The sequence below is a fragment of the Anoplopoma fimbria genome, chromosome 2 (assembly GCF_027596085.1).
Source record: "Anoplopoma fimbria isolate UVic2021 breed Golden Eagle Sablefish chromosome 2, Afim_UVic_2022, whole genome shotgun sequence".
Classification (NCBI taxonomy): domain Eukaryota; kingdom Metazoa; phylum Chordata; class Actinopteri; order Perciformes; family Anoplopomatidae; genus Anoplopoma; species Anoplopoma fimbria.
The window spans coordinates 9577281-9590834 of record NC_072450.1 but is presented as its reverse complement, the minus strand read 5'-3'; the positions used below and the strand labels follow the sequence as shown (position 1 = coordinate 9590834).

The following is a 13554-nucleotide window of genomic DNA, read 5'->3' as shown; positions in this document are numbered from 1 at the left end:
TTTGGACTTTATAACTTTCTGCATTATTAATGAGGAGATCTGTAAGCCAAGAAAAACAGTATATATATATATATGAAATAATGATATATAAGGATTAAGGAAATGAGTTTGGATAAGAGGGGTTGAGCAGGGGTCAGACTACTATAAGTCACATTCACCAGTACCACTGATTTGGAAGCAAAACAAAGTTTTTACATTGTAACAGCAAAAAAGCATCTTACCGACAATCAGGATAGGAGGTAGAATGCATTTTTCCACCATAGACACGCACATATCGGTTGACTTTAACTTGGCCTGGAAGATGTACTCTTCAGCTTGCAGTTTACTGAGCTTGAAAGTTAAGTTTCGCTCTCGCTCCATATGGAGTCGGATCAGCTCTGTGTACTTCACTGAAACTGCTGCACGGTACTTAATAACCTTGTCCACCAAAGTCAGTCTTTAAACTGTATGTTAATGAATAACCGTGCAGTTCAGTGTTGGATCCAACCATCTCTCATAGCAGAGATGGAATACTTTGGCTCCAGTCATTTCACCGCTGTGCATTCTTTCTGTGCAGATATCCAAAGCACATGTGGTGAGCTCAGTGTGAGGCCAGGTGCACTGATGTACAGTATGAAGCAAATCATCACGTCGCATCCTCTTTGAATTCTGAAGTAAATCTACAGGCAAGTTGTTGCGCATAACCGATTATCCTCATGCTCAGAAATAATGATTTATTTTTTGATAATGCGAAATTGGGGAAAGAAAGAATGCACAACCATAATCAAATTGACGTGGTAAACAAAATAACATAATCAAAGATGTAATCAATCAGTCAACCAAAAATAAAAATGTAATTTTATCCATGTAAGCAAAATTGTAATATCAATAGACATGAAATCAGTAAAGGTGTGATTGTATCAACAGTTCGTACGATATCTTATGAAACTCCTGTTTTCAAATAAAAGCCAGCAGCACGTGTCGATTTCCGCTGGTTTCATGTAGAGGAGGTAAAAATAAAGGTGGGTTACTTCTTTTCATAAATGGAGACATTTACAGTAGAAAGATCAAACTGTACAGCAATACTATAAAAATGGAGACATTCAAGCCTCGGATTGACTCACACATTGGAAGGATTAGTGTTTAATTAGAAATGGCTTCCCAAAGCCAGGAAAGAGAGGTATTCATCAGAGGAAGTGGATGGGCATCATGCACATGTGCATGAACATGTGTGTGTGGGTGTGTGCCTCTATCAGGATTTAATTGATGGGAAGATTAAAGCTCACATCTGAGAGCCCCCTTTTTTTCAAGGGCGGCCAAGTTGAAGGAGTCTGGTCTCCAGCGTCTGCCCGAGGTTTGGGGTGCTGCGCTCAAGGTTAGCGCAGGCACCCCGCTGGGCGTGCGCTGTCTGAGATGGGTCCTACTTGTTGGACATTCATTATCAAACTCTGTTTGCTCCTTTCATCTGCAGCTCTCTGCAGCACTCAACGTAAACTACAGAGGCACCTTGCAGCTTGACATCTCTCCATTCACTCTGTACCTTAAACAGCATGCTGCCACATCAAAGAGCTGCGGCTGCCTTTGATGTTGCAAAAAGAAAGAGCTCAATGATCTGCTAAAAACCAATGCAACTTTCTGGAGCCTTGTTTTATTCTTCTGCTATCTCTAGAAGTCTGGAGTCAGGTTCTAGAAGTCCAGAGAGCTGAGTTGTAGTTTGGAAAAGTTGAACTGTGCTCTTTGCAAAATAAAGTGAATGGAAAACTGGAAAAAAAGAAAGTCCACAACCTTTAACGTTGTTTTTCTGCATTACCCTCCCTATAGTGAGTGCCATATGTTATGAAGTTGAAGCGGGCTGGCATAGTGTCAGGTTTAAAGTGAATGTTAAACGGCCAGACAGGGCAAACATCCATCACTGTCGACTATAACTATTTATGACACAATGGGTCAACATTCAGCCCTTTCATTTTCATTTTCTAGCAAACTACCACTGCTGCAATTTACATAGTTGTAGGAGTGGACAGTCATGTCATGAATCAATGGACATCCATGTATTTCTATTTCTTACTTTACATCACATAGACAAAAAACATAACTAACAACAACCTCAGTGTTTAAGTTTTAAAAATCAAAATTCAACCATATCAGGTTTTGGGTTTATATACTTTAGCATCCAGTGCATGGTAACAAAACATCCTTGACAATGAGAGTGCTTGGCTTAAGCTTTGGAAATAGTAAACATGTAAATAGTATCTTCTCACTCAGCCAATGGGGTACTTTAGTGATAAGGCTGGTGTTATTTTAAGTTTTTCTTATAGTGAGCAAATCTCATAAAAGGCCAAAACCGTCTGCTACTTCACCTATCTCCAAGCATGTCTGTGTACGTGCACATTTTTTCCTGAAGATGTAAATCATTAAACAGTGGTTTATAGCAGTTAAATGTTTCCTTTTTTCAAAAGACAAGGCTTAGTAATTGATTAAAACAGCTGGGCACTGTAGTTTTACAGTTAACCTATAACTCAAACATGAATATTGTGCACTTGTTAGGGACTATTTTTAGCATCTGATTAGGACACATTTGATGCTCATGTTTGTATTTACAGCTGAAGGAATGTGTATGTTGGAATGACTTCAGATAAAAGTTGCTGTGTTCGTCATTATAACGGAACATGTCATCCAGTGCATGCACATTGCTCATTTATGTGTTTGAATAGAATCTGGACAACAATGGAGCTCTATTGAAGATAGGAATAAGCTACAGCAGGCTTTGAAAACAGACTTGTTAGCGGGATCAATTTACTGTTGGTTTTGGTATTTTCACCACCAGAATGAAACCAGACAAAAAAACAAGTCTGGGAGAAGTTTGGGAGGAAGTAGTCACATTTCTTTTGGTTTCAGGATTACACTGAACCTGCCTTGATCACACATACAAACACTTAGAACTTGTGTCTTCAATCAATCTTAAAGTACTCAACTTCAAACCGTTGTCTTTTTATTCCCAGTATTTCGGCTTTTATCCTAAAAAGACCTGTCCTTTCTGCAAATGACAAACGTGTTTTTGCTTTGCTTTGCCCAGACGTTTGATGACACAGCAAGATGAAAAATCTCTCTACAACACAAATGGCCCCTTTGTAGTTCAGTAGCCTGTCATTTATCTAAGGGGGCATTAAAAAAAAATAGGCAAAACTAAATTTGCTGTTTGTTACTTCTATTGCATTTTGAGTCACTTTTCATATAGACTCCCGCTCTCTGCCATGGAGGTGGTCACTTAATATTTTTCCATTCCTTTGCTTTGTTTATGTTTTGAGGGATTTCTTTTCTAATGTTTAACACATGTATGGAGGGCATGGGATTAATGGTGAAAGCACTGTTCATGAACACCAAAATATAGGACCAGCAGATGAATAACTTCTACCCCTCTACAACAAAGGAACCTCTTTCTCCAGTGCCAGATTGGTGATTATAGGGTGGATTTAATCCTGCTAATTATAATTTCATCAGATATAACAAGGGAGCTGTCCACAATTAAAAGTGACATTTGATGCTGTCGGCTAGAGGGCCAGGCCCCACTGAACTTTGTCAGCTTGTTTCCTAATTGAATGAACTTGACAATAATTGAAGTGTTTTATTTTTGCCCTTCTTTCCACACATAAAAGACTTCCATGCCAATTAGCTTTAATTCTCCCTTTCCCCCTCTTTCTTTTCATGCACTTGAGTAGGCAGGAACCTGCATATTCCGATCATTTGCATTATCCAAAGCGAATCTACTTTGAAGTTGTGAGATTCTGTTAGAAAAAGGATCCACTTATCCCACATGAAAAAATGTTCAAAGCTGATAAATTCACTGGAACAGATGTACATTATCATTGGATTTGCCTTTTTTTTTTTCTTTGCTCCTGTATTGGTAATAGACTACCTCATGTCCTTCTCATCCTTGGTGTTTAGCATCTTGCCTTTACAGAAGCTCGCACCCTGCTGTGCCAATCCACACTTCAAAGCGTTATGCCTATCTGCTGGAAACAAAGCCCACAGAACATATTATGGCAGCCTCTCATTTCCCTATATTTAAGTCAATATCATTGCTTTTTTTGCCAGTGGCAACATAGGGAAAGGGTTTATTTCTACACAAAAAAGATTATTCCCTGTAACCCATGTTTCCCAACAAGACAAATACAACATGGTGCACATGCACAGGAAAGGTTTATCCTTTTATACTCCCGACTAATGTTGAATTTTTCTGAGATGGTCACCAAGCTGTTAGCTCTAAATATGGAAAAGCCACAGATGGGGCTATTATTCCCTGAATGAAATGACATCTTATTGCATATTACATGACTGACTTCAGTTAGCTTCTGCCGCTGGATGCTGGATATTATAACGTAACTACAGAACTCTTGTTCACCTCCCTTGAGTCAACGGGCAAATAACGATAACAAGTAGCTATATTTGAGTCAAATTTTAGGTCAGACATCTCTTTCCCAATTTCAGTCTATGGGCAAAAAGTATGACGGACCCAAAAGTTGAAATTCAACGGTTTGGCCACTATGAAAATTGGCTTCATAGCCCGCTGCTGTTCTTGCAAGCCCCAAGGAACAGCGTCTATAAATGAGGTGATACTTGAATACACTTTACAAATAGCCAAATGCAAAGGTAGAGGCGGGGTTAAAAGAAACGCTAGCGAACTTGCATTTTGGACTCATGGATGTAGAAGATTCAAGGAATTTCAGACCCAAGAAGATGAACTTTTTTGGCTTCATGTGCCACTAAGCAACTTTCATGGGAATAAACGAGTCCCCTCCTCCAGCGCTGTATCCGGTTCTCTTTATACTTCCATGAGCTCGAGCAGCATGGATTCTACTCGGCATTTCTTTAGCTTCCAAAACTTTCAAAAATCTATATCTGCCAAAATACAATGAATATGCAAAAAAATCTGACTGGGCTGGAATTTTGAACAAGGCTTTAGTCTTTAAATTAATGAAAAGGAAGCTGAGATTCAGCAGAACGCCACTGTGTGGATCTCCTCATACCTTGATTAACTTGTTACGTATAATAACACTACACTGTTGGTACCATAATATAAATTATATATCTTCTTAGGCGCTGGTAGAGTTATTAGAGTAAGTGAATGAAAATGTGCACATCATAGTCTTAAATACCTCTGCGCTGTCTCTGAGAGAGCATCGCTCCCCTCACTGCAGCACTTTATTTCCTTCAGTGTAATGTGTACAGCCCTCTGGGGGATGATTCTCACAGTAATGGCTCACTGTAATTGCTGTGGGTGGTGCTCATCTATAAATTATCATGTACCCTTTGCTCAGACATGTTGTAAGATGCTGACCTTCACTTTGCTGAGAATTAAGGAATCCATCAGCACCTACATATACTTTGACCTCATTTCTATTGACAGCTTCTGGGAATTAGACTCCTATTGGTATTTCAGCTTTATAGATAAATATAAAGAAGATAACAGACGGAGCGAGTGAATCTTTCACTGTACAACTTTTGTAATAAATGCATTGTAATGTAGTAAGCGAGTGTAGATCATCTTTCTCCAAAATTCCAAAGCAAACTTGAAGCTTGAACTTGAAAAACATACCTGAACCACTTCTGAAGAGTCCCGAACCAAAGAGACTGAACAACAGAGACAGTGCTGTCATTTTCAAAAGGCGTGAATGCATTATCCAACCGTTACTCTGCACTGCAGAAGAAAATCTCCATGAACACCAAGGCTATTACCAACATATGTGAAGAGTTGAAAGGAGTGCAGATCAAAGTCAAAGTAAAAAAAAAAAAAAAAAAGAAAGTCTCATGCCAGGCTACAGAGCAGAGAGGATGCATGAGGATACAGTAATGTCCCCTTTGGCTACACAGCATGTGAAACTTGCAATGAAGATGCAAGGCAAGACGTTTTGGAGGTTTTTGGAGCATATATTTTTGCAAAGATAGCTAACGAGGACAGAGAGCCATGATTTATATTTATATATTTGTTTACTGCACTTATCCTATTCGTAGTAGTTTGTAGCACTTACTATATTCGGATTAGTCTGTTGCAATTATTGTTTTCATAGTAATTTGCCTCTGCACTATACTTTTGCTCTGGTTTATGCTTTAAGATGCTTGTTTAAGAAAGGAGATGCACTTATGACTTCTGGTGACTAGTAGTTCTCTTGAATACCTATGTTGAATACACTTCCTGTAAGTCGCTTTGGATAAAAGCGTCTGCTAAATGACTGTAATGTAATGTAATGTAATGTATACCTACAATCTGCATTCCAAAACACAGTCCGAACTTTGAAATGGTTTTGTGTTGATTGTTTGCCTGGCTTGTTGTTTGAGAACCTTAACAGATCAGGTTGGGACTATTGCTCCAATTTGTGTTTTTCTTTCCCTGCAGAATATGAAACTCAGCTGTCATGGCTTTCATTAGTTATGGCAAATAAAACAAAGCAGTATCACGCAGAGAAAGCATGGAATTTACTAGATTTGCCAATTGCTTAAGAAACAGTGCTATTTGTTTTTGAGTGATGCTTACTTGTGTAGTCCTTAAATCACTTTGAATGTCTTTTTCTGTCTCTGTCTTCTTTCAACAAAACAAATAACTTTTGGTGAACAAGCAATGAACCTGAACAGCGGTGTATGACGTGGCCACACTAATCATTTATATCTCTAGTAACTGCAGCAACACCTATTTCACCGCCATGGTAATGTGCGGATTGTGTGTCATATCCTTTTCTATGTTGCTGCAAATGTGCAGACATTATGCATCAGGATAAAGATGATTTTAATCGTCCATAACATTCTACTTACCACTTTGATGATTCAGAAATATCCAAGATGCTAGCTGTGCAAAGATATCTTTTCATAAAAAGAAAAGTCAATCCTGAAGCAGCAAATAGAAAACTTTGTAAAGCTGACTGTCGTTTTTTTCTGACGGATAGTCTGATTTAGCAGGAGTTCCTGTGCTGTTTAATAGACTTAATGCTTCAGAGCCATTTCTTTATTGTTTGCAATTTGTATGCAATGGCACAACTCTAGCCAAGACTATACTTGCTGTTATGTCTTTGAAAAAGAAAAATCTCCGGGATAAGCACAGGTAAGCCCTTCTCATCATGAGGGGGACTTTTAAAGTGCATCTATCAACGCCTATAGATGGCCCGGCCATGTGGAGCTCTCTCAAAATCATACTTTTTAAAGGGTCCTGCATTTCTGATGTCTCTGTTGTTAGCTGCAGACATCTAGGTTAACTCCAACCCCAGCAGAAAACGTGTAATTTGGCCCTATGTGTTCCAAACTTACCATAAAATGAAAATCATTTCGTAAGAAAAATATAACATTTTCACAAGTAAAATGTGTGTAAATTTGCTATAATAATTGTAACAGATTACTTCACACCTCTGCTATGATATCTGAAATGCGTAAAGCAGCTGAAATAATAACGTGTTAGGCTGTGTTAGGACAGAAACCATTTGTAATGATGATACAGGTTCTGCGGGTTACACTGCCTCGCTTACACAAATAGCCGCGTTCGTGAGAGGAAGGCGTATCACATTGCCAAGAGGCAGCCTCTCTGTGGTCGCCCCGACCAGAGATAAGCTGCTAAGCCGCAGATGAAAGTGTTTGTGCATGTAGAGAGCGTGGCGTGGTGAGCAGCTGTGGTCAGCCAGATTTGGGAGCCCTCTGTGACACCGCGGTTAAGATACAGTGGAGAGGAGCTTTACTTCGCTTCACACATGGTCATTTCCTGTTACCCTTCACATCAATCCAGCTGACTTCTTGAAAATGAAGAACATAAAAGTAGATAAAAAGGAAAAGATGCACCTCAAAAAATGTAAATGCATTGAGAGATAAATTATTTTCATTGACAAAAGAAATCAGAACGTTCTGGTTTGAGACAAGTATAGGAAGGGAACAGTAGACATGTTGTCCCACGTCATCTTGGTGTCGTCTTGTTTTGATCCTTAAGGCCTCGTATGGCCGCAGTTGCTCAGCCGATCTCCTCACATTAACACCTTTGGGCCTTTCTGTGTGGAGTGTGTCTGTGGTTTAACGTGTGATAAATGTAGGATAAATATAGATATGGATGGTTGGTCGGCCCATTAATGTTTATCTTTTGTATCAAATTACAAATGGACGATACCTGATGAATGCGTCATCATAAATTGATAAAGCAAAGAGCATGAGAATGATGCAGCCACATGTCTTTAAAAATATTTTCTCACTAGTTTAACTTTTCACAGAGGGCAGGTATTTGGTCATCTACGGACATCTGGCGCGGGAAAAAGGCTGAGACAAACTGCCAACACTGCAACAAGTTGTTTCCACTTCTTCCGTTCTAGATGAAGAAAAATAAATGACTGTATGAAGGCTGATTGATCTTCTTATTTAACTCTCAGCCGGTGAGCAAATACTGTATGTTTATTTCCAAAAATGAAAGATCCACTTGGTAGTGGATTTGTTTTTGTAAAAAAGAATGTAAATGTTGTGTTTTAGCACAAATACACTATATAAGAGTGCTAATATTTTTAACAGGTATATCTTTAAGGCATATAAGGAATTGTTAATACACATGTACTGTGTAGATGTGCACAATAAAACAGACACTGAGAATAAACAATAAAATAAAGTGACCCAAGAAGTCAGTGAGTTTATAAGGAACAGGTTCATACTTTAATAAAAGTTTTTTTTTCCCCCTTGGCACAGATCTGCTATCAAATAAATAAAGCAATTAATCAAATACAATCTATTTAAACTAAACAAAGTCATGAAAAAAACATTAGGAGGGAGGGGGGGAAAGGGAGAGAAACAGCTAGTGCTAAACAACTTTCTTTTACAACAAACACCAAGTGAAAGTGTGTCTGCGTGTGGAGAGACAGAGAGGCGGAGGGATAACTCCTCCTCCATGATAAGTGGGACCGGCGGGTATTGGAGCACTAGCTGACAGTAGGCGAGTGAGATAGCTTAACAGGTTTTTAATTATAAATAAGCATTATTTTCTTTCTACATGATGCTGGTTTATCATTTCTGCAGTCCGCTATATACATCAGAGTTTTAAAAGAATGTTGGAAAAAAGCAAAAAGCAAATTGGTGGTGCAATACATATTATATAACATCGAAGGGTGGCTTTGAATACTGACGACTTTATACAACAGGACAGAGGATGGTGGATGGGGAAGTTTTTTGTGACATGGTTTGAAAAGATTTGTTCTGGAAAAACAAGCAATTTGAGAAAAAACAAAACTATAAATAAAGAAAAAAATAAATGTTCAGGTGGATTTAGATAGCTGATGACTGAAAACATTATTATCATTATTCTGATTCCAAATGTAGATAAAATGTTATGCTAAAAGGTTTTGACAGAGGTTGCCTAAAGATTGAAAATGTTTCAAAAAGAAGTTGATATTCCAGAGCCTCTGGTAAAGTCTGTGTGACAAAACCGAGAAAAAAAAAACAGCTTTCCCAACTCTCAGCAAATACTTTAAAGGTGCTTTTGAGCAAGGCATATCAGCCCCCAGTTGCTCCAGTGAAGCTGCTTTGAAGACTGCAGTATGGAAGTGGTGTTTGTAGTGGTCAGCTTTCTGATGTGAGCTCATGTAATTGTACGAATGTGAAGCAAAGGCATTAAAGAAAGGAGTTCTGTCTGTTCAGTAAAAACTCTCTCTCGGGGTAAAAAGAAGTTTAAAAAATTGCCACCTGGCTGTGGGTCTGACCGAGCCTTTCACCCAAATTCCTTCAGAAGCCCTCGCTGGTCGTGTCGAATCGGACCACCCGGCAAGAGGAACGGTTGCCCCCCGCGTGCCATCCGTTCACGCAACCACACGACCATTTCCACACTTTTCACGCTGACACGCTAACACTGTTTCAGGGCTGAGGGGGGGAGAAGAGAAACCCAGTGACAAACGAGTTACAGTTGTATGTTTTCTCCAGAGGAGAGGAAGCTGAGGTATGGAGCACAGCTGTGATTCTCCCCCCCCCTCGCACAGCCGGAGGGTCCCGTGGGAGAACCCGACTGGCTGGTGCCACCGATTAAGGACGGCCTGCAGCTGTGAGAGGACACCGCAGGGCCGAGGGCAAGGCGGGCATTCACTGCATTCTTTGCTCATCACCGACACGTACACGAGCTTAAGGCGGACTAACACAATCAAACGTGGTGGATGTAGTTTGAAGGCTAGTGGGCCTTGGGGGGGGGTCTGGTCTGTAGGGATGAGGTTGCCCCTAATAAAAGACTATGGAGGCATAAGGGCATTGTCGTTTCTGATGTGATGCTGGGATGTGCTAAATAGAACATGTGTGCTCCTGAAGAATAAGGTGGAGAAAACAGCTAACTGCAATCCTGGAGAACCAACGAGATGATCGACACCCTTACATTAGCAGCTCTTACTTCACTGCCTCACATGTTGCTGGCAGAAACATCTGCATTTTCCTTTTTCTAATGGCATCCCAAAGAGCATCATGGGATAGAACAGACTGGTTCTGGCTGGAAAGCAGCAGTGGTGAGTTATGGGTCTGGTGGAGACTGGTGGCCGGGCTCAGTGTTATCCGGCACCAGAGGAATGAGACAGCTGAAAGAGCCCTCGCCACCGCCGCCCCACAAACAGAGCCTTGTTGGCTGAGCTCTGAGGCCACATGGCGGTACGGTGAAAGACCTGCTGACAGCTGGGGGACAGGAAGATGCCATGGAAACGCAGGGAGCAGCCGCGTGACCCCCCCACCCACACCCCCCACAGAGGGTCAGGGCCGAGGGCTGGACCAAGTAGAGGCTATGAGTTAGGGAAAGTGCGAACCTTAAAGTCAGGAGACACAAGTCCTGAGATGTGATTATGTGTAACTGCTCGGTTCTGAAGCAAGGAAGGGGTTGCTCAGCGAAATATTTCCCTGCATAAAAAAATTAAAATCTAACTGGCTCTATGTTTTAATTAAGCAAATATGCATAAATAAAAGTCCTGAACCAGAACTGAAGAGTTCTATTGAACTGATGTCAAGATCACGCCATCTCCAGTTATGTGTGGAGCGTCATGGGATTTTGGACATTCAAATAAAACAAGAGTTTTTGTTGCAAACACTTGTTTGAGTGCCGTTAAAGGGCAATTGCTGTTTCAGGAAAAGTACACTGCTACTTTTGAGGACATTTTCTATCCAATTTTTCAGTTTCTAATTCACCTTAATGCAGAACCCACACACAAGCACCTAATACACGTCATTAACAGCAGTTTGTATATGTTTCCATGATATCAGCATGAAGGATGGTTAATCGATGTGATGTGAGGTCTAGCGCCTGAACAGCAGTGCTGAGAGTTGGGATTTTAGTCATTCAGCCATAAGTACCAGATCACGCTAACGTATCAAATCACGCGGTGAGAAAGGTGAAACAGAGAGAGAGCGTGAGGCTGAGTGAGTGATGCAGTTGTACATTTTCTAGTCCAAACGGAGCTCCCAGTGGTTTTATAAAATGCGATTGTGAAGGAAAAAGAACATAAAAAGCTTCGGATAGTGAATTCAAAGATATCACATTATCAATAAAGCTTATAAAATTGATAACAATATATACCTTATGTACAGTCAATGTTAGTTAATAAAAGTAAGGAGCTTTTTGACACTTAATGCAGATTATGACACGATTTCTTTTTCTTTAAAAAAAAAAAAGAAGCTTTCTAAGTAATTTGAAAATAACTTCTGAATGCTTTAGTCACCATTACATCGTCATCATCATCATTAACAATTAGGATAAAATTAGAGGTAGCAGCGGATTTGGGATCTCTGTTCTTTTGTCCTTTATCATATTTCAACATTATTCCGTTCCCATTTTTGTTTACTTGGCGTTGAATCAGAATCTTCATTTTCATCTTCAAAAACCTGCCTGACAGCCTGCTTTAAATACTCACGCACCCATGAGCGCACTTCAAGTGGTTTTCAACAGACACCAGTGTCGTGACACTCACACACACACACACACACACACACACACTCTTGCTATGGCCACACGTTCACACACTGTTTTACACACACACACACACACACACACACACACACACACACACACACACATATATACACACTATGCCCTGCTCTCCTATCCCCTGTATTCTTTCATATATTTTCATCTTTAAATCACAGTCTTTCTTCCTCTCGTCCAACATTTTGGGTCTTGAAGGATTATGGTGCTGGTTTGAAGTTGCAGAGTTCACCAGGTAGAGGATTACAGGGTCGGGGGCGAGAGGAACTTCATGGTTGTTTATCAAATTGTCCCTCTGTGCCTCCTCTCCGGCCCCAGCTGTGATCCTCAGTCCCACTGTGGCCCTAAATCACTGTCCTGCTGCATACCCGAGCTTTTGTTTGTACGACCAACCACTTTATAACACTGATAAATAACCTCTCAGCACCGGGACACCCTCTCCCATGATCCTCCTCTCCTGCCCATGTCCCGTGTCTACTATAAAAGCACTGCAGGACTGCACAATGTAGGGCAGCCTGGCGGCCGACGAGGAAGCTCACTGCAGCCGGGTTTTTGTGGGACGTTGGAAGAGCTGAGCTGTCCCCGGCAGGGCTGAAATTCAGGACTGGTAAAAGTGGTGGTAGTGGTGATGGTGTTCATGGTGGTGGTGATGCTCATGCCTCTGCACCATTTTTGCCAGCCCCCCCTCGTACAGCAGCACACTGGGCAGGTCCCTCACCTGCTCCTTCTCCACCACTGGTCCCGGAGCCAGAGAGCCCAAGGCCCTGTAGCCCTGGCTCTCCTTGGACCGCTGCTTGTGCTTGCGGTAAGGGGCTGAGGACTGGTGAGGGGGAGTCTGGCTGGGTAGCGCCGGGGGAGGAGGGGCGCCTCGGCTTCGCATCACCCTGCTACTGATCTGCGCGGGGGGTGTGCGGCTGTGGGTCTTGGGAGAACGGAGGGCATGTTTCCCTGAGTCTTGGCCTCGCGTGCGGGCCGGGTGGAGGCTGTCCACCGGGGCAACGGTGTCCACAACAGTCTGTAAGCGGCGGTGGTGGGAATGGGAGTGGCCGTTCTCCGGTTCGTGGGAGCGAGAGCGGGTCTGGTTGGATGAGCGGGTCTGAGGCTCCGCCTTCGCCGGCTCCGTGGTGGGCGCTGCGAGGGGGAGACCGACACAGGTATTTATTTTAACTGAGAAAGCAGAACAAACGACAAACTTCTAGGCTGCAGAGAAACAAAAAAAAACAATTCTGTCACATGAACTTGTCAAAATGAACTCAATACTATGGGGGAAAAAAGGAAGAAAAATAACAGCACACTAATGAAGATCTAGCAAAGAAAAAATAAAAAAAGCTCCACAATTAGATTCTGGCAGCTTGACTTCAGGGTTCTTTCTTCATGCGGATAACCTTGACTCAACGTGACAGAGAGCAGATCTCTGTTAGCACTTTTCTAACAGGACCAACATTAAAATAATCACATGTCATCACCGACCGTCAGATCAAGGCTGCTGCTTATTAGACCTAATATTTCACTTCACAACAGTCCGTTATGTTGATGGGCTTTAGCCTTGAACACTTGATGTATTGTGCTCGCCCGAGCCCAGATGTTTGTACTGGCTGGAAGTCCCACCTAATGGCTCCAAGCAGGTG

General features: G+C 41.5%; 1 protein-coding gene across 1 annotated transcript in view; it reads right to left on the bottom strand.

The window, feature by feature from the left end:
- Window positions 1–12088: 12088 nt before the first annotated feature.
- The window catches only part of nkd1 (NKD inhibitor of WNT signaling pathway 1), a 29040-nt gene continuing 27574 nt past the window's right edge, over window positions 12089–13554 (bottom strand). Inside the window, exon 10 of the mRNA XM_054619968.1 lies at window positions 12089–13057. Within this exon, the coding sequence (XP_054475943.1) occupies window positions 12525–13057 (533 nt within the window). The 3' untranslated portion in view covers window positions 12089–12524. The remainder of the gene's footprint in view (window positions 13058–13554) is intronic.